The sequence below is a fragment of the Misgurnus anguillicaudatus genome, chromosome 21, assembly GCF_027580225.2.
Source record: "Misgurnus anguillicaudatus chromosome 21, ASM2758022v2, whole genome shotgun sequence".
In the NCBI taxonomy this organism is placed as follows: Eukaryota; Metazoa; Chordata; class Actinopteri; order Cypriniformes; family Cobitidae; genus Misgurnus; species Misgurnus anguillicaudatus.
The window spans coordinates 46,871,994-46,891,023 of record NC_073357.2 but is presented as its reverse complement, the minus strand read 5'-3'; the positions used below and the strand labels follow the sequence as shown (position 1 = coordinate 46,891,023).

General features: G+C 36.5%; 2 protein-coding genes across 3 annotated transcripts in view; one reads left to right on the top strand and one right to left on the bottom strand.

Moving 5' to 3' along the window:
- The window catches only part of arap2 (ArfGAP with RhoGAP domain, ankyrin repeat and PH domain 2), a 109,835-nt gene extending 99,778 nt beyond the window's left edge, over positions 1–10,057 (bottom strand). The window contains exons 1-3 of one of the 2 annotated variants that reach the window (XM_055211108.2): positions 9,747–10,057; positions 3,371–4,073; positions 2,689–2,765 (exon numbers count right to left, since the gene is read on the bottom strand). In XM_055211108.2, coding sequence (XP_055067083.2) covers positions 2,689–2,765; positions 3,371–3,954 — 661 coding nt within the window. In that variant the 5' untranslated portion in view covers positions 3,955–4,073; positions 9,747–10,057. The remainder of the gene's footprint in view (positions 1–2,688; positions 2,766–3,370; positions 4,074–9,746) is intronic. The other variant, XM_055211119.2, reaches the window with a different exon arrangement.
- A 1,462-nt stretch (positions 10,058–11,519) lies between these two features.
- Positions 11,520–18,211, top strand: dthd1 (death domain containing 1). Its single transcript, XM_055211139.2, has 10 exons — positions 11,520–12,046; positions 12,303–12,798; positions 13,037–13,367; positions 14,199–14,378; positions 15,831–16,063; positions 16,137–16,292; positions 16,370–16,659; positions 16,802–17,040; positions 17,196–17,253; positions 17,414–18,211. Exons 1-10 carry the CDS (start codon positions 11,707–11,709, stop codon positions 17,713–17,715), a joined length of 2,625 nt encoding a protein of 874 aa, XP_055067114.2. The 5' UTR covers positions 11,520–11,706; the 3' UTR covers positions 17,716–18,211.
- Positions 18,212–19,030: the final 819 nt, after the last annotated feature.

The following is a 19,030-nucleotide window of genomic DNA, read 5'->3' as shown; positions in this document are numbered from 1 at the left end:
TTCCATCTATGCCCTGTTAAGTCCTTTGCAGGCCCTCTCCCCTAAAAGATATAGTACAGGATAACTGTGTAATTGCATAGTGTATATCACAATGAATCCTGCCATTGATGCAACTTTCAATGTTTAGATACTAAAACAATATTTAAAGATGATTAGACATTGATTTTTCTCCTTATCAATGTTTTCTCCACAAACTAATTCACAAGTACACCGCACAACTTTTTCTCTAAAACTTCATCTACCTTTTCATTACATTTTAGCCCCTAGAGAGCAAAAACAGAATTAGGTTGTAGATCCAGTAGACATATGCATTATTAAACCACTTTTACGCCTAAGCCGAGCTTCTGACTTTAGTATAAATCCCAATTCCCGACAACATACTGTACGCGGTGTCTCACGCAAACAATTTCTAAACTATTCCTCTAGGATTTCTCTAGGATGCAATTATACACACTTGGGACGCACTCGGAACAGGGACACAATGGAATATTTCAAAGCCAAAAGCTGTTTCAAAGACGCATAACTTTTTGACAATGTTAAGTTTGGAAAACTAGGCCTCTCCGTGCATGCATTAGGAGATGAGAATAAAATTCATACTGAGATTTTATTACTGGCTTTGACCCGCTGTTTCTTAACAGAAATGCAATATATAGTACTGTGCAAAAGTCTTAGGCCACCATGCCAGAATTAGATTTTTAGTTTTTTATGTAATAGTGATCATAAAAATTGTTTCTCAGTCTCTTTAATAGAATACATCCAGAAAATACAGGAAATGTGTATACAGTATTAAAAACTGTATAAAAATGTTAACTGATGAGTCAAGTTTTTAGGGTAAACTCCCCTTCCACCTGAGCAATAGCAGGAAACTGCAGGATCTCTTAAACCAAAAAAAAATTATATCCAAATTTTGAAAAAAAGTAGTTTTTTTACTTTATTCTGCTCAAAAACGCTCAAGATGTGTTTAGTGTCCATGCAGAGAAGTCACACTAAACACAGATGAAGCCTAAAGAAGACATTTAGTCCTGAAAATTTAATTTTTAAATTTTTTTGAACATATTTCCTGTAGTTTCTGTTTGTATCTTAATAAAGTAGATTGAAAATAAGCCCCAGACTTTTGCACAATACTGTAAATAACTATATTATAAGTGTCTTAAAAGGAACACGCCCATATTTTGGGAATTCACCGTATCCCCCAGAGTTAGATAAGTCCATACATACCTTTTTCATCCCCGTGGGTGCCGTAAATCTGTCTGACGCACCCCCCGCTAGCTTAGCTTAGCACAAAGACTGAAAGTAAATGGCTCCAGGTAGCACACTGCTCCCAATAAGTTACAAAATGATGCAAACATTTTCTTTTATATGTTGTGATTTGTATAGACCACTTTCGTGTTTGCAAACAGAGGTGACTTTTTTTGTGGGCGGAGCCAAACTGGTTGCAGAAAGTGAAGGCTCCGCAGTAGCGGTGAGAAGTGTTTTAGCATTAAACCGTGATTGTTATGGATCCGGTGGTTTGTCGAAGTATATTTCCCTTAAGTGTTATGTTTCTTATAGCATTTTAATCACATTACATTTATTTTTTAGATAAATAAAAAGTACATATAAAAGCAATACTATAATGTATTCTGTATAATAATGTTTATTAAGTATTTCATCATTTTCCTGTTTTCTATAATTTTTTTCCTTATATTTATAGCCTACATGTTTGTTTTAAAACTATTATAAAAGTATTATGTTTACATACAAATTAAAAAGGCCTGTTTATATATTAATAACACTTTACATCCAGTGTGTGTGCGGGTGTGCCCTATATTTATTAAGTATGTAAACATCATAATTTTAGAACAAACAGGAAGAAGACATAATTGTTAAAAAAGTTATTTTGTCACTTATAGGGAGCAGTATGCTAGCTGGAGCCATTTATTTCCAGTCTTTGTGCCAAGCTAAGCTAGCGGTGGGTGCGTGACGTGCGTCAGACCGAGTTACGGCATGCACGGGGATGAAAAAGGTATTTATGGACTTATCTAACTCTGGGGGATACGGTGACTAAGCTAAATTCCCGTGTTCCTTTAAGACCTTACATAATGAAATGTATTCTTTTTATTATCTTGAATAAACTGTTTTGATCTACATACACCGTGGGTACCACTTTGTCACTGTGTGTCGCTCGTGTCTTTCAAAAGAGGCGTTTGTAAATCTGGTTGTCATAAACAAATGAGTACCGTCCACTTCAGTAAATGACTAGAGATAGATGACGTGAACTCCACTGCTTCATTCTCATTGGTAGTCGCTCCCGAAAGTCGCACATAATTTGCATAAAGCTAAACATTTCTTAACTTTGACGTGCCCCGTCCAGTCGCCAACGGTCACTGTTGCTTGTGTTGCCAGAAGTCGCCAAGCTTCCATTGAAATTAATGAGATTGCGTCGCTCTACTACTGCTAGTCACTGCTATGCAGCTTAAATGGACAAACTGTTCTACAGAGCGCATTTCGTCCCTATGTTGTCCCAGTTGACGACATGTTTGTCCTGTGGCGGCTACTATATGCGTTTTAAAATTGAGTACGAGTTGTTGGTTGCAATTCGCAATCTTACCACTACAACCCGCTAAAATTTACACACTCCACCTTTAATGGAGTAAAGAAGTTGCACAATATAAAATATTTAAAATATTAACAAAAAGTTCATATTACCTTTCTGAATGTTTATGGGGCAGGTGGCACCCTCAGGCCTTGTTGGATGGTCAGTATTGTTGTTTACTGCCACAGTCCTGCACACACATTTTAAGAAGATTTTGTCAATTTGTTTCCAGAATCCAGTTCTATTATATAAAGTTATATTTAATCAAGAATTTAAAAAATGAAGTCTTAACAAAACACACACAACCTCATAATGACACTTGAATGCTTGCACAGCTTGCACAAGCACTGACCATTGATGCATAGATTATTCCTAGTACTAATAGAGGTAATGTGTTCCTGTAGCTCAAATGATGTGCATGGTGCTAGCAAAGCAAGGTCACATGTTCAATTACCCAGGAAATGCACTTAATGATAAAATGTACAGCTTAACTGTTGGCTTTTAGAATCTCTAATGAAATGGCGCATCAGAGCCGCTTAGCTGTATCGACATTAGCAGTGCTTAAATGATACACTTGAGGTTTAATAAAGTATGTTATGTTGCGCTATACTATAATCACAATCGCGGCTAAAAGGCAACATCAGACACTGTGTGAAGCATACATGTAAATGTAATATAAATACAAGACATTTAATTGAGGAGTTGCCAAGTATTTCTGTCTGTTCTGTATATAGCCTACAGTACTCACAACTTGACACATCACACAAAAAAATAGCTATTTGCATATTAACTTACCAATCATAAGGAGGTATGAAGGTATTTTCAGGTATCTCTGGTACAGGCCTATGTCGCAGTTTAAATGAACGTGTTCCTCTTGGGTTAGAGCGTTCCATAATACCTACAGGGCATTGCTCATATATTTCATTATCCACCATTTCTCCCTGAAACTCAATCTCATTAGGATCATCTACATAGAAGGAGGGCTCTTCTGAGCTGTTCTCCAATGATTCATTGGAACCGGAGCTAGAGCTGGTGGAAGGCGCTTGATCGATAGTCCTCGTAGTTTCCTTGTCAATGCCCTGAGGATGGAGACAAGATGTTCCTCTATGGCCATCTTTGGGAAACACTTGTCTAGGCCTTGGGATTGGCTTTCTTCTCACTGGTACTTCAACTCCACCTTCCTCGACCATCACGGTCTCCAGGCTGCTTAAGATCCTTCGCCGATGTCCTGTAGGGATTTGATCAATCTCAAGGAGCTTCTCCTCAGTTAGGCCTCTGAGGTCCTTTAGGGAATAGTAGCCGGCCCGGGTGAAGCTGGAGGCATATTGGAGCAGATGCAGACTGGATAACCACTGAGTAATCTCCTGGTTAGACTCCATAGAAGATGAGAAAGAGAGGTCTTCAGTGGTCACAAAGTCTGTGGTATTGAGGAAAGACTGGCATTGGATCACAAGGATACTTTGAGGCAGGTAGAGATGAAAGGAAGTGAGAACACACCCTGGGGAAAAGAAACTATGATGATGAATACTTATCTTTACAATAGGATGAATAAAGCACACACTGGCATTCACCTCAATATTAAAACCTATCAAAGTGGATCTAAATTCACCCAATATATGCACATAAAAACACTTCAATCAAGTGTAATAAAAAATATTTCTGCATTGGGATTAAAAAAAAACGTTTCGGCTGTTATGAAAGTCATGTGATTGACATAAAGATCCGAATCCAGAACAGCGAGATTTAGACTGAACAATAGTGCAAATGTATTTAAGTTGACAGGAGCAGTGGCATGACAAATGACTTGAAGTTCTGTTCAACATTGTACATATCAAATTAACTCGCCCTCATAATTCATCAAACCAGCACATTTCAGGTAGTCTCTTTAGTTTTACTATGCTGCTGTCATTTTCCTTCATAACCAAATTGTAAATGATCATAACTGCGTTTAGCTATTTTCAGTTTAAAAGTTATTTTATGCTGAAAATTGAGAAACTTGTCTATGTGATGAAGCTTCACGATGTGTGGTTGCCAGTGCCAAAACCAAATTATTACACTTAAACAAAAACACAGCTCTCTTCCTCAAATGTCCACATCATATTTGACATAAAACGACAATTCGCACACACAAAATTGAATTTTATTTTAAATAAAATGACCATAAGATTTTATTTTATGAATTATGGTTTTATGTATAAGGTAACTGAATGGATTTATGCACCAAAATTATATAAGGGACAAGAGTCCACGCCGGTGCAGAATTACACATCATATTATACACATTAAAATAATAATTATTTTGGGATCGGAAAATGACACAAGCAGAATTTCAACCTGCATTACCCACACACCAATACTACCATCAGTAACTAATCCCAAAATATGAAGTTTGTGAGAAAAATGTGATGCTTACAGTAAAACATTTGTAAATAAGCCAGTCCATATTAATATAAAATATTTAAATCATTTAAAACAGTTAAAACACTAAAATGTTAATAAGCATGGCTCGATGCTTTTAGCGCACATGTGCTACAGTTAAAACACGTATGTGATACCAAGACCAACTACAAAGCAACACAGCTTTCCTCTTGCACTATTATGTAGTAGGACTGCATAACAACTAATCGCAACTAATCGTTTGCAGAATAAAAGTTTTTGTTTACATCATATATGTGTGTGTATTGTGTATAATAATTATGTATATATAAATACACAGACATGGAAGTATATATTTAAGAAATATTGTTTATGTGTATATACTTTTTGATATTTATATCTCATATAAATATGAATACTTAATATATACACATATTTTTTTCCTAAAATTATACATGCATGTGTGTGTATTTATATATACATAATTATTATACACAATTCACACACATATATGATGTAAACAAACACTTTTATTCTGCAAACGATTAGGTGCGGTTAGCTGTTATGCAGCCCTATTATGTAGATGAAATGCAAAAACAAAATGACATTTTACTTGCATAGGCACTTAAATTCAAATAGTACTTGACTCGTAAATCATGCAAACTTCTCAAAGACTATATCTCCATGTTTCCTAATTCAAATACTCACAATCCTCTTGATTCAATCACATCCTGATATAAGTCAACTCCAGGCCAGTCTTTATTCCTAATCAATTCTCTTGCAGATAAAAAAGTGAAACCAAGAGTGTTTCTGGCTTTCACTTTTTTTATCTGCAGAGGATTTACAGTGTTTTGTTGTGTATGGTTATTAACCGCTTTACATGGCATACTTGGTAAATGATCAAATCTGTGGGAAACATTTGACCTACAAGTCAAAGAAACTCTTACAGGTACAGTATAAAGTGTATAGGTCATACATTTTTGGTTTTAGAAATAAATGGTAAAAATAATTAATTTATTATTAAACTCCAACTAATATTTTAACCACCTGAAACATGCTTTATTAATGTATATACGATTATTATATAAAGTTTAAATACTTTACTAGTTCTGTAAATATCTACTTCAGTGAACGTTAAAAGCTTTTTCAGTACATCTTTAGCGGTCTCTGCTTCCCTTTTTCTATAAATGACTTCTTCTTTTGACCAAAAGTCAACACACTGGACCTATTAAACGCAACCTCTTGCATCTTCGAAAACAAATGAAAATTACCAACCATCATCGTCTTTAAGGCCATTCAACTGAAGCAAATTAAATGACATACAGTTTAATTGTCAAATAAGGAACTTTAGAGATGAAAAAGCAAGGTGTAATTGTGACTAGTCAAGTTTTAGAGAAGCTAAGAAAGTCCTCACCACAAACAGCGTGGGATGGTTTATTCACTGTGTATATTTCCATTCCAGCTAAAACATCACTGCATAGTTAGAAAGGCTATTTCTGCAACTGTATGTTAGTGGACACACGATACCTGGCATTCCAGCAATCATAATAAACACACATGAAATGGAGGTTATTTGCTACAGATAACATTTGCTGTTTTACTAAGTCTGATAAAATTTTCAAAAATTTGTTATCTGATGCTGGTAATTACAAGCAGAATTACATGAAATTAGATGTCGACCGATAGTGGATAACTAAGTTGGTCCCTGCTTGCCATGATAACCGATTAATCGAACGTTTTTTTAAATGGATACTGAATAAATAAACAAACATAAAACTAAAATTGAAACACAGTGCTGAAAAGTTATAAAAAACAGTACTGAACCATAAAAAGGTGCTAAATGAAATAATTTATAATAATAAGTATTAAAGTAAATACTTCTGTGAAATACTCCCACAGGTAAAATTCAAATGACATAAATGTATATTATATGTGTGGTCAACATAAAACATTATTATAATAATAATAATGTATTTTTGTGTAAATGTTTGAGGTACTACTTATATTATTGTCCTGTCAGCCTTGACGACAAACTTCCTGCTGTTGTTTCTCTGCTAATGCAGCATCTATTCAGCAAATAATTATATGAAGCAACGGACACACTCGGCAAAAACCATCGGCACAGATTTTTTTGCTGATGGCCGATTGTTCCACCAATGAATTATCGGTGCAGATTAATCAGCAAAACCGATTAATCAGTCTACCTATACATGAAATACAGACAACATTGATATAAAAACTGTGCCACATACATGCAAACAAACACAACACACAGCAAAATAGATATATGCTGTGACCTGATGGCTATAAGGGTATAAAAATGAACTGAAAGTGCATGAGTCTACTCTACATTGTACATTTATGCTGACACTGGTACAGTTTTAGGAATGTGATAGTTTTGAAAATGGTGCTTACCCGGACAATGTACTGATTTCTAAACTAAATGAGATTTAGTCTTAAATCCATTTCACAAATTGCCAAAAAAAAGGCCAGAATGCCTTCTGTGGACACGCAAACACATCCTTGAATTGATTCCTGGATTGCTCCTAATGGAGACAAAGTAATATTGCCATTTTTTACGCAGATTCGAGAAAATCATTAGCCGTATAAATGAACCAAATTTAAAGGACAAGTTCGTTATTTTACACTTAAAGCCACTTTTTAAGATTGTTTGTGATGAAATAGAACGTTTTTGACTGAAATTTTGACATATGATGCTGGCCCGAGAATTTTCGTTTACAAAGACGCGAAACCCACCGAGTGGCCAGGGGTGTTCACTGATAAGCTCACACAAAAATCGCTGCAAAAGACGCTTTCCAACAGGTTTTATTCGTAGTTTTTGTCCAACTCCATGACTTGTATTAGATGTGCTGTGAGGTACGGTATTACTCCGTGCCGGGAACTTTGTTTGTATTCTTGCAATTGGCAAAGGTGGATTATCACCACCAACTGGGCTTGAGTGTCTATTATACAAGCTCTCAAAGGAAGAATATACGGGTGTGAGACGTTTGAAAAAAATAGGTCCACAAGTTTACAACGAATGCTAAAACACCTGTTGGAATGCGTCTTTTGCAGCGGTTTTTGTGTGAGCATATCAGTGAACACCCCTGACCACTTGGTGAGTTTCACGTCTTTGTAAATGAAAGTTTAATGCATTTTAAAAAGGATTGTTCCAGTGCACCTATACAGCCATTGTAGAGGTGGTGGTGTAATACAACAGAAACCGAAAATTCTCGGGCCAGCATCATATGTCCAAATTTCAGTCAAAACCGTTCTATTTCATCATAAACAATCAGAAAACAGGGCTTTAAGTGTAAATTACCGAACTTGTCCTTTAAACAATCCCCGGACAAATCCCGGGAACATTTTTCATGTATTTCCAATAATATGTGTGTGAAAAGAGCTTTAGCTGCTAATAGTGTAATTTGTGTGATTTGAAGTTCTTTATATCTAAATGTCACAGCCACAGGTATAAACAAATGTTATCACAAGTACCTATATAACAGTACATAATGCCTAATCTGTTAGATAACATTTGCTAAAAGAACCCCAGGTCATTCTGCACATTATTCACTAAACAAAGGTGGCTACGTAGCTTTGTTGATTTAATACTGTAGCTATTTTTTGCACACAGATTTTCAAACGCAAATAATTTGCCAAACAATTGTGAACGTACTACGTTCACAATTGTTTGGCAAATTATTTGCATTTGAAAATCTGTGTGCAAAAAATAGCTACAGTATTAAATCAACAAAGCTTTTGGTACAAACCACCAACGCTTTCACAACCCCTAAACATGCAAGGACATGCATTCGTGCTTTACCAGTTCAGACATGGGCACATCGTTCCTTGGATAGCAGAGTACCAACGGTGCAAAAAGAATAGTTAGATTACATTATGCGGATCTGTATTAATGTCATTCTGTCACTGCCTGTTGCACAGCCATCATTAGGCTCGATAACAAGCATAAACGTGCAGGCCCGTGCCTGACACCACCCACAGTAAACCAATAAGATTAAAGTATGTAGAATGACTACAAAAAACGTGCTTAAGCGTGTGCAAGGACATATACCTTCCTTACAGTGGTATAATGCACATACATTGCCCTTAGGAAACGTTTTACTAAAGTAAAAGTTTAGTAAGTTAGCCCATGATGGATAAATGGCGGATTGATTACCAATTGTATTACCATATCTACAAATAAACTACATAGGTCAATTTGTGGTTACTATGGTTTTTCTACAAATACCACAGTTTGCCATAGTAAAAGCATGGTTATTTTTCACAAGGGTGAGTCATGCATGCCAGACATTTCTCTTTCGTGTTCTAACATCAACCACTAAAGATCAAAGTCCAGCTATTAAAACACAACCCTTACAATCTATATTACGCTCTTAACTAAACCTTAACTTGAAACATAACTCGATACAAACTTCACCATGGCACATAAGAATAAGTAATTGCCTATTGAAGTGAATGTATGAACGTTTTATAATGGTCATTGAACTCTAGTCCAGAGAAACCAGAGATGGTTTGAGTATTTACACAAGGAGTGTCTGAATATAAATCTAGTCACTGTAACCTAGTTATTAGGTGTTAACAAGCTTCGCCAACTAATAGTACGTCAAAAACCCGAGTCAATCTTCGGGAAAGTGATAGAAGTAACGGCATCAGCAGCACAGTAGTGCTCGTTCACTGAAGAGAGTGCAAAGACGCACTAAGCTAAAGTTCACCTAAGAACAAGCAAAGCAACCGTTTAAAAAGGACATAAAGAGCCTGCTTTCTCAAAACATACCTCAGACGGTGACCACCACAACCACCCTCCTGGTTAAGACAAGGCTTCGCGCTGTCGTTCTAACTGTATGACAACACGTAAACTACGTAACTCTTACTGTAGTAAACTTGAGCAGTCATACCGCAACTTCCACCAAAGACGGCCGGTCCGCCTTTCGAGCCTCGGCGCGCTGCTCTCCACGCCTTCCTTCCCGCATCATCCGGGCCAACCCATCGCACCTGCCCGCCCTGTGTGTCACATTCACCCGGCTAAACCCACCGCACATGAACCACCCTGTACTGGGGACATAACGACATCTGTCCAAAGTTACCATGCAAAAAAATAAATTCAAGATAAATTAAAAAACATGAATGACAGAAGTTTGGACTTTGGGAGGTAATATTGGCAGATATGATGTCCTCTCTCTTTTTACACGTACTAGTAACTTTACACCAACCGATTATCTCTCTCTCTCTCTCTCTCTCTCTCTCTCTCTCTCTCTCTCTCTCTCTCTCTTTCTCTCTCTTTCTCTCTCTGTCAATTTTTTTAATTGAAGTGTGATTTATTTGCATTTGCAACTGGACTGCATACAAATAGTGCAAATAAAAGTAAAAGAATAATGCAAAATTAAAACTGAAATAGTAAGAAATAAAATCTCTATCTCCCGCATGTTTCAACTTGATTGCTCTCCAGGAATGTGTTAAGAAATACCAACAACCGTGCATAAAACAACACTACTGGTTAATTCACGTGTGTTTAGGATAAATTGTTGTTCAGATTACACAAAACCTTAAAAAAATATTGTAGAGAATATGTGAGTACTTATCTTTTTGAAAGTTTTGGGACCTGGCATGAGAGCTTGCTATATGTGGACGATGCTGTTATTTGACCACAGGGCGGCGCTAAATCCTAACATTTACAATGGACGGAAAAATAGCCAAATTTTTTGTCAACACAATTAATTTAGTACTATTGTTACCACATGCAATTGAAGGAAGTTTTTTTTACATTAAAGGGTCACAGGGTACGACGATCCCTGAATCATTCGTTTACTTTACTACATTAGTTCAACGTAAAAATGTATACAGTCGTTTAACCACGTGATGGTGCTAAATCCTCAAATAGGTGCTTCCGTTTCTGTGGTTACAAGATGTAGGGGCAGTTTCCAGGACAGGGGTTATTTAGTTATTTTAGGACATTTAAGTTGTTTTTACAATCAAACCTTACAAATAAGTAATACTGGTGTGGATCTTGAGATAAACAAATGGCACTTATTCATCTCTGATTTGATGTGAAAAGCCATTACATGAAAATACAAAACTTTCATAAACCCTGGTATTATTTTTGAGGGGGGAAATGACATAATTGTGATTGTGTGCATGCATCTTCAGTATTAGATGTTCATTATAAGACTTATTTCTTAAGCTTAAAGACGTAATAGATACCTTAACGTACTTGGCAGTCATTTTTGACAGGAAAAATAATGCCAGTTCCATACAGGTACATTTTATCATATACATTTTTCAATACTATAATGCAAAGTTAATATGTAACAATACAAGTGTGTATATGTATACTGTAATCTAACAATACATGGTGTTTGTAAACACAATCCCACCTTAAAAAAATGCAAATGAATTTCTGAGGGGGCGTCTCGTATTTTTGCCACAACAGTATTTGTAGTAGGCTACAAGATTATAATGGCCATTCACAGTTGTGCACATTACTCTTCTTTATGGTCCTCCATCTCTAAGGGAGGCTTTTGTGTTAAGTCACGCCTTGAATTTGCCATGACGACCCTACTTTACAGGCCTTGGGTGACAAATACTGATGGGTTGTACAAAGACAACAGTTTGGCTAAAATTGTCACACCACAGGAAGAAGGAATAGAGAAGAACAGCAAAATAGTTTCTGATACTTGTTAATTTTTGTAATAATCAAATCCTCGGTTTCTGACCCAAAGCTCTCAGTCTTGAAAAGTATGGTGGAGGAAGCTGCCCAACTACAATTCTCCCAAGAGAATGATCTCTTAAACCTTTTACAAGCAACAGCCCAGGAACTCAGAGAAATTTTACAACAACATGAAGCTGAAGAAGAAACAGGACCTGACCGAATCTTTAATGAGAATAGAGATTCAGCTGGGATTTATGCCAAGCTTTTTCTTTCTCTTAGGAAGTTTTGTGTGCTTCACACCCAGAGAGTGTACGTGCTGAGAGAGGTACTTTGCGGCACAGCAAATACTCTCACAGAACATAGGATGTGCTCGGATTTGGCATGCGCTCTCCCGAACGGAGAATCTCAGGTGGCAGCAACAAATGTGGGTAGGTGCTTCATGAAAAGTTTTTTTTTTTATATAAAAAAGGTTTAGGAGACTGTGCACGACTCCTGCATTGGCAAGTATTTGCATGGTGTATGGTGTATGGAAACTTCAAGATTTAGCCTAAAACTAGTATATAGTCTAAAGTGGTATCCCATAGGTTAGATTCTAGGAAACACGTATCCTGATATAGGAAATATGTATTGATTGAATGCATAGTAAATATTTTGGAAAAAAGCATGTATATTGTGTATTTTTAGATGCTGCCGGTGCCCATTTTTTCCAAGACAAGGTGACTGATGTCATTCTTAATGTACTGGAAGATGTCCACATTATTATGAGGCAGCTCCATGTAATGTGCAGGAGGCTTGACACTGGTATTGCATTTCTTCCTGAAGTAAATGATGGGAGCTTAAATACCCAAAACAAATGGGGAGAGAATGAACCTCTGGATACAACAGAGCAGACCAAAACTGGATTATGTGATATCAGTGTTCAGCTGGAGCAAAGCACGCATCAGAATCTGCAACTTACAAATGTGCAGCTTTTAAATGGTCCTGCATTGGATCAAATGACTAACAGTGCTGTGTGCATGGAAAAAACGAGGGATGAGATGTCACCTTTTCTACATACTGGGGATGAGCAAACTGGAGATGACTTACCGTGTGAAACTATGGCATCTGATTACGAGAAGAAAATAAATGATGAAAGTAGAGGAGAGGAGAGTGAAAGGAAGCAAGAATTAGTCACTGTTGGGTAAGTCTATATCGGTGTACTCAAAGGTGCTCAGTTTTGTAATCAGTTATGGGCATATACAAGTACTGTATAAGGGTGCTGATATTTCCGGCTAATGATGCTGTTCTTTGTCCAACTATAACCACTTCCTCTTTAAAGAGAACTATGTGGTCGTTTCAATCTTAAATATAGCTCGACTGAATCTGGGCCTAAAATGATATAGTCATGCCCCATAATAAGCCTTTTTTTCTGGTACCAGACTTGAAGACCAATCAGATGACAGATCCTCAGACTCTCCTCACGTCTGTTATATAACTACTCCACCGGAGGTTGCAGACGTCATGACTTGCAAGGTGGTTGATGGTTTGAGTTCTCTCATGGTGTCAGGATCCGAGGAGCTGGTCAGCAGTGTTATCCGCATAGAAAACACCAGCAACATCAAATGTCCCTTCCCACTCACTGTAGCTGTGCCATTCCAAGCAAGTTACCGTGGCAACTACAGAGAGATCACAGTAAAAGTAGTAGACCTGGAGCGAAGAGTTAGCTATGTCACCCCTACATCTACTGAGGGTTTCTATGGAGGGCAAAGGGTTTGTAATAAAGTGCATTTACAATTCTGTAGTTTTTCTGCTGTTAAATGTGCAGTGTGTAATTTTTAGAAAGATCTTTTGACAGAAATGCAAAATAATATACAAAACTATATAATCAGGGGTGTATAAAGACCTTTCACGTTATGTGTTTATTACCTTAAAATGAGACGTTTTTATCTACATACACCGAGGGTCCCCTTACATAGAAGTCACCATTTTGTGCCACCTTGTTTCTACAGAAGCCCAAATTTTTTTACTAAGTTGTCTCCGATGATGACATGTTTGTCCGGTGGCGGCTACCATAGCTTCTCCATGTGTTTCAAAAGCGAGGGGTGAGCAGTGGACTGAGCCTTTGGTTGCAATTCGCAACCTCACCACTAGATGCTGCTAAAATTTACACACTGCACCTTTAAGGTCTTACTGTATAGCAGAGTATAGGATATTTGCAATATGCATCTAACAAACTTTAACCCTTTAGTGTAACGTGTAACATGTAACATACACGTCTAGGGGTGGTTTCCTGGACCGGGATTATCTTAAACCAGGACTAGGCCTTAGTTTAATTAGGAAATTTAGGGAGTTTTTACAAACATGCCTTACAAAAACATTACTGGCGTGCATTTTGAGGCAAAAGAAAGGGCACTGATGTATTTTAAGATATGTCAGTGCAAGTTGTTTTCAGTTTGAACACCTCTTACATTTATTTTAGTCTAATCCCTGTCCGGGAAACCGCTCCTTAAAGTTTAACTCAAGGTTTAATCATCATCATAGTAGCTTGTATGAAATGGATATGCTTATGTTTTAATGTATGATGGCACTGTATCCCCATAGGGTTCATATGCAGTAATACGCGTGTACTCTCTGGGTGTGTTCGCGGTTCTTTCCCGTCTGAGAACGGAGACTTTTACAATCCCCAAGTCAGGACTATCTCTTAAACTCAGTGTGGACTCTAGGATATGCCTCGACTACTTACCTGGGTCTTTTACCACGCCTGTTTTTGCTCAAGTCATGGTAAATTTCTGCTTTTTGTTCAATAAAGATACTTGTAGTTACATTTTTTTTTTTATCTTATTTTATCATCAGCATGAAAAGGTAAAACCGCCAAAAGGCTACTACAATGATGGATATATACTTTACAATTAAAGCCACAATATGTAAGATTTTTGTAATAGAATGTCCAAAGCAGCCCTTGAACCGTGTGGGAATAGGGTGCTTCTTAATTCTTATTTTTGCATCCTTATTTCCTTTCCTTGTGTCTTAGCTCCATCCTAGGATGTATAGAGGAAAGACGCGAGGACGGAGGAGACAAAGCATTATGTGAAATGGCATATCCTCATTTTTCACTATCTGTATAAATTCATTTTCTATTATCAAATTATCAAGTGCATTAAAAACCAAAAATATTAAACAATAAAAATAATGTTAAATGCACAAGTTGTAGCCTTACATTAAAGTAAAGACTGTGATGTAAAACGGATGTAAAGTTAATATATGTGTCAATCCCACTAATCATTTATATAGATTGGTGCCCTATACATGAATATAAAATATATTATCTAAAACGAGTCTACATTTACAATAATTTAATGATTAATACAAACATTTATGTGTGTTTAAAGACGTGACAATGTGAAGGGAGATGAGATTTACGTGCCTCAGGTTTAGTTGATAAAACATTTCCGCATAGGATACACTTGTGTATTCACACTCATAACTCCTCAGGAAGCCTCACTCCTCGTTTCTCGCCTCCTCTCGGTGCAATTAAAGAATTGAGATGTCCCATAAGATGGCGAAGCTCGATCGGTTTCCAGGTCTTAGGATGTACAGTAGGACGTAGCATAATGAGAACCACCCATAAAGCTTCAGCTTTGTTATTGTGTAATAGTGACCTCTATTGGTGAAAATCTACAAATTGTGGCTTTAAAAGAAATATATTTTTCTATTCAAAAATGAAAAAATGGAAGGTTAAATTTAATTAAATAATAAAATAAACAATTTTAAAAAATTATATTAATGTAGTGCTGGGCAAAGATTAATTGCGATTAATGGGTATATATATATATATATTTTTATGTATATAATAATAATATATAAAAATATAAATACATTTATATACACTTGTAAATGTTTCTTAAATACATACATAACTGTGTGTGTATTTATACATACATCATAATTACACACAGAACACACTTGTATATTATGTTACAAATCACTTTTATTTTTGTATGCGATTAATCGCGATTAATCTTTGCCCAGCACTAAAATAGGCATGTTCTTATGTTCGATTCGTTTTTCAATCACTTTTCAGTCCAAATTAATAAATCAAATTTTGAGTGTTTAGAGTCAAAACTATAAAATATAAATTATAAAGTGCTCAGTAAATAATTGGCTGTGATAAATGGTGTAATGTACTGCAGTGCTTGTAAATGCAAAAATAAGCCTTACTTTTCATCTCATAAGGTTCAACCAGTGGATGCTGCTGTTTTATCATCTCTAAAATCCAAAGATGATTCCTACCATGCTGTGCTCGCCTCAACCCCTTTACTTTACTTAAACCAGCCATCAACCCTTAAACTTAGACGACCTTTGACATTTATTTTGCCCTGTCCCCCAAATTCTGACAAGAGGAGATCTGGAGAAGATTTTGAGCGACCTGTTCTTGTATCAGGCACTCTGTCCCATCAGCGGATTAGGTACATTATACAAACATTTCACATCTTTGGGTTTGTATGCAAATGCACTAACAACGTATTTTGTCTGATGCAGGGTTGATAGTGCTTCAGTTAAGTCTCCTAAAGACTGTAGGGAACAGATGACTGTGCTGGGTTGGATGGAGAACCATTGGAAGGTTCTGGATAAAGTCAATGTGAGGAACTTGCAGAACGGCCTGGTCTCTTTTGAACTAACAGAGAACTATGACAGGTACAGAATGAAATGGGATAATATCATTTATGATATACAAAAAGTTAAAATGTTGTTTTTTCAAATACGTCTTTCAGGTTAATAGTCCTTCGCGTTCAATCCTCTATGAAATTGTCCGTCGCGGCCTCCTTAGTTGAAGAATTGGAAGAAGCTGTAAAGATCTTCTCGGTCACCATATTACTCCATCAAGATCCTCTGGACCCAAGCAGCGTGGTCGTGGCCACCCTGCCAAGCAGAGACCTCAGCTGGGAGCTGTCTGAACTTCAGGGACTGGCTTACTGTGGGCTATCAGAGCCCTCATCTGAAATCCACATGAGGGAAGGAGAACAGTTGCTTCTTAAGTTCAGTGGGAACATAACTTGCAATGGTACGTCTGTACTTCTCCGTGTGTTCACTACTCACTGGGATGGGTTAAACGCAGAGGTCACATTTCGAGTATGTGTTTCATACTTGACAAACATGTCACTTTCACTTTTACTTGTTTATCTTTGTGTGCATATATACTGTAGATAACCAGGGAACAGATTCTCACGTAATCACATTCCACAACCAAAGAAAAAAACAACTTTATTTGAGATTAAAAGAAGTTGATCCATTTGGCAACTACAGCTCTCCTCACTACAAAGGTGTAGCCAGTTTGTTCAGGGTCACCAGAGGTCATCTGGTCTGGAATGGTGATGCAGCAGCTTTATCTAAAGACTGCCCTTTAGAAGATCCAGTATGTCGATTGCCACTTACTCTGCCCAAGGTAAACTAAATACAAATTCTGAAAAATGTAGATTGGTTTCACTTTCACTAGGTTTACATGTTTGACGAGTTACAAGTGTTTTTATTTACCATTCAATTTTGTTGCAGGATTTGTGATGATAAGTGTGTCACCATTGCTTGTTTATTATTACTTAGGGTGCAAGAACAGTTTTTCGACCTGTGAGTGCAAAAGTAATGCAGTACAGACATTCAGGTAATGCATGATTTGTCATATTATACTCAGACACACACACATGCATATGCATTTTGCACCCAAAGGCCCCCATGTGAACCCTAAGAAGGGGCTTGCAATTTCACCTTTTTTGCATTTGCCTATAATAAACTGTATGGTGACTGTATGTCTTTTCTTTCAGACTCTCTCTCAGATGAGCTCTTATCATGGCTCTGTGATGAGTTAACTGAGAATGATGCAGGGCTTCTTGTCGTGTCTCTCCGTCTCCGACGCTCGGCTGTCCAGATTGCTCGCCTCCGTGCACCCCATAACCTCTCACAACAAGCTTTTCATATTCTGACAGCATGGAGGCGGGGCCTTCCCTCCTCCTTTCCAAAATGCTCCATGCTGGCGCAGTGTCTGACGCATGCAGGGAGGCCAGATCTCGCCAAAGAGCTACTGCTCAGAGAATCAACAGATTCAGAACAGAGAAAACCAGAGTGACATGACTACCAGGCAACATTGTGAGATCAGTGACAGTCAATGTATATTCAACATTTGTTTTTTACATGTTTATCTCTCAGTTCTTGTCACATACTGTACAGAATTGTTTGCGTTTTTTTTCTGGTGTTTTTCTCACTACAGTGGCCTTTATTTCGCTCACTGGGGTTTGTAAGGCAGTGCTCTTTCGATTCATCTGCTATGAAAACATGAAACAATCTATGAAACAAGACGTATTGTTAAAGTTGTTAAAGTGCAATTAAATTTGAATTGAAAATGTTTCTCTTCAGGTCTAAACATCCAACATTACTGTATTGTTGGATTGAGTTTAGCAAATTATTTAACTATGGATGCTGTCTTTATAATATCACACGTACTATATTTAAAACACATTTTATTATTTTTATATAATGGATGGATATGTTTTATGAAAGGGTTCCTTTTAGGGCTGGGCATAGATTAATCTAGATTAATCTCATACAAAATAAAAGTATTTTTTTCATAATAAATGAGTTTGTGATGTGTGTAAATATTATGTTTATTTAAACACACACACATGCATATATATAGAAGAAATGTTTTATTTAAATATTGTTTTCTTATTTATATGTAATTTAGAATATATATATATATATATATATATATATACACACACACACACACATGGAAGTGTTTCTTAAATACATACATGAATGTGTGTGTATTTATATATACATATATAATTACACACAGCACAAACTCATATGATATGCAAAAAATACTTTTATTTTGTATGAGATTAATCTAATCTATGCCCAGCTCTAGTTCCTACACAAAGGATCATATTTTGAGGGTCCTTGGCATCATCAAGTTTAAATAGGAAAATAAAATGTATGTTTGAAATATGAATTATTAAATAAAATATCAGATCAATACAAATGTACATGCACAATGTATGAACAGTACTGACCAGCAGATGGAGCTAAAATCACAACAAAAATGACACCGGATGCTTTTTAGAATTGCGCTGAAATCTGTAAAAGCTGTTTATTTTAGGATTTGCAATAATATAAAGTCTTGGTGAAAAGAAAATAACATAAAATAACATATACTGCAATTGCAATATTTTTGCTTTATAAAAAGCACATGCATGTACATAATATAAAGTAATATAGCCCTTTAATAAGAAAATGTGTAATCCACGTACAGTATTATGTACATAAAATTGATATGATAGTATACCTTTGATACATAAAATGGCAATAGCACAGGATTATTTTTACAGCCTAAATGTGGGTTACTTAATGCAGCTTGTCTTCAACTGTGCTCGACAGACATT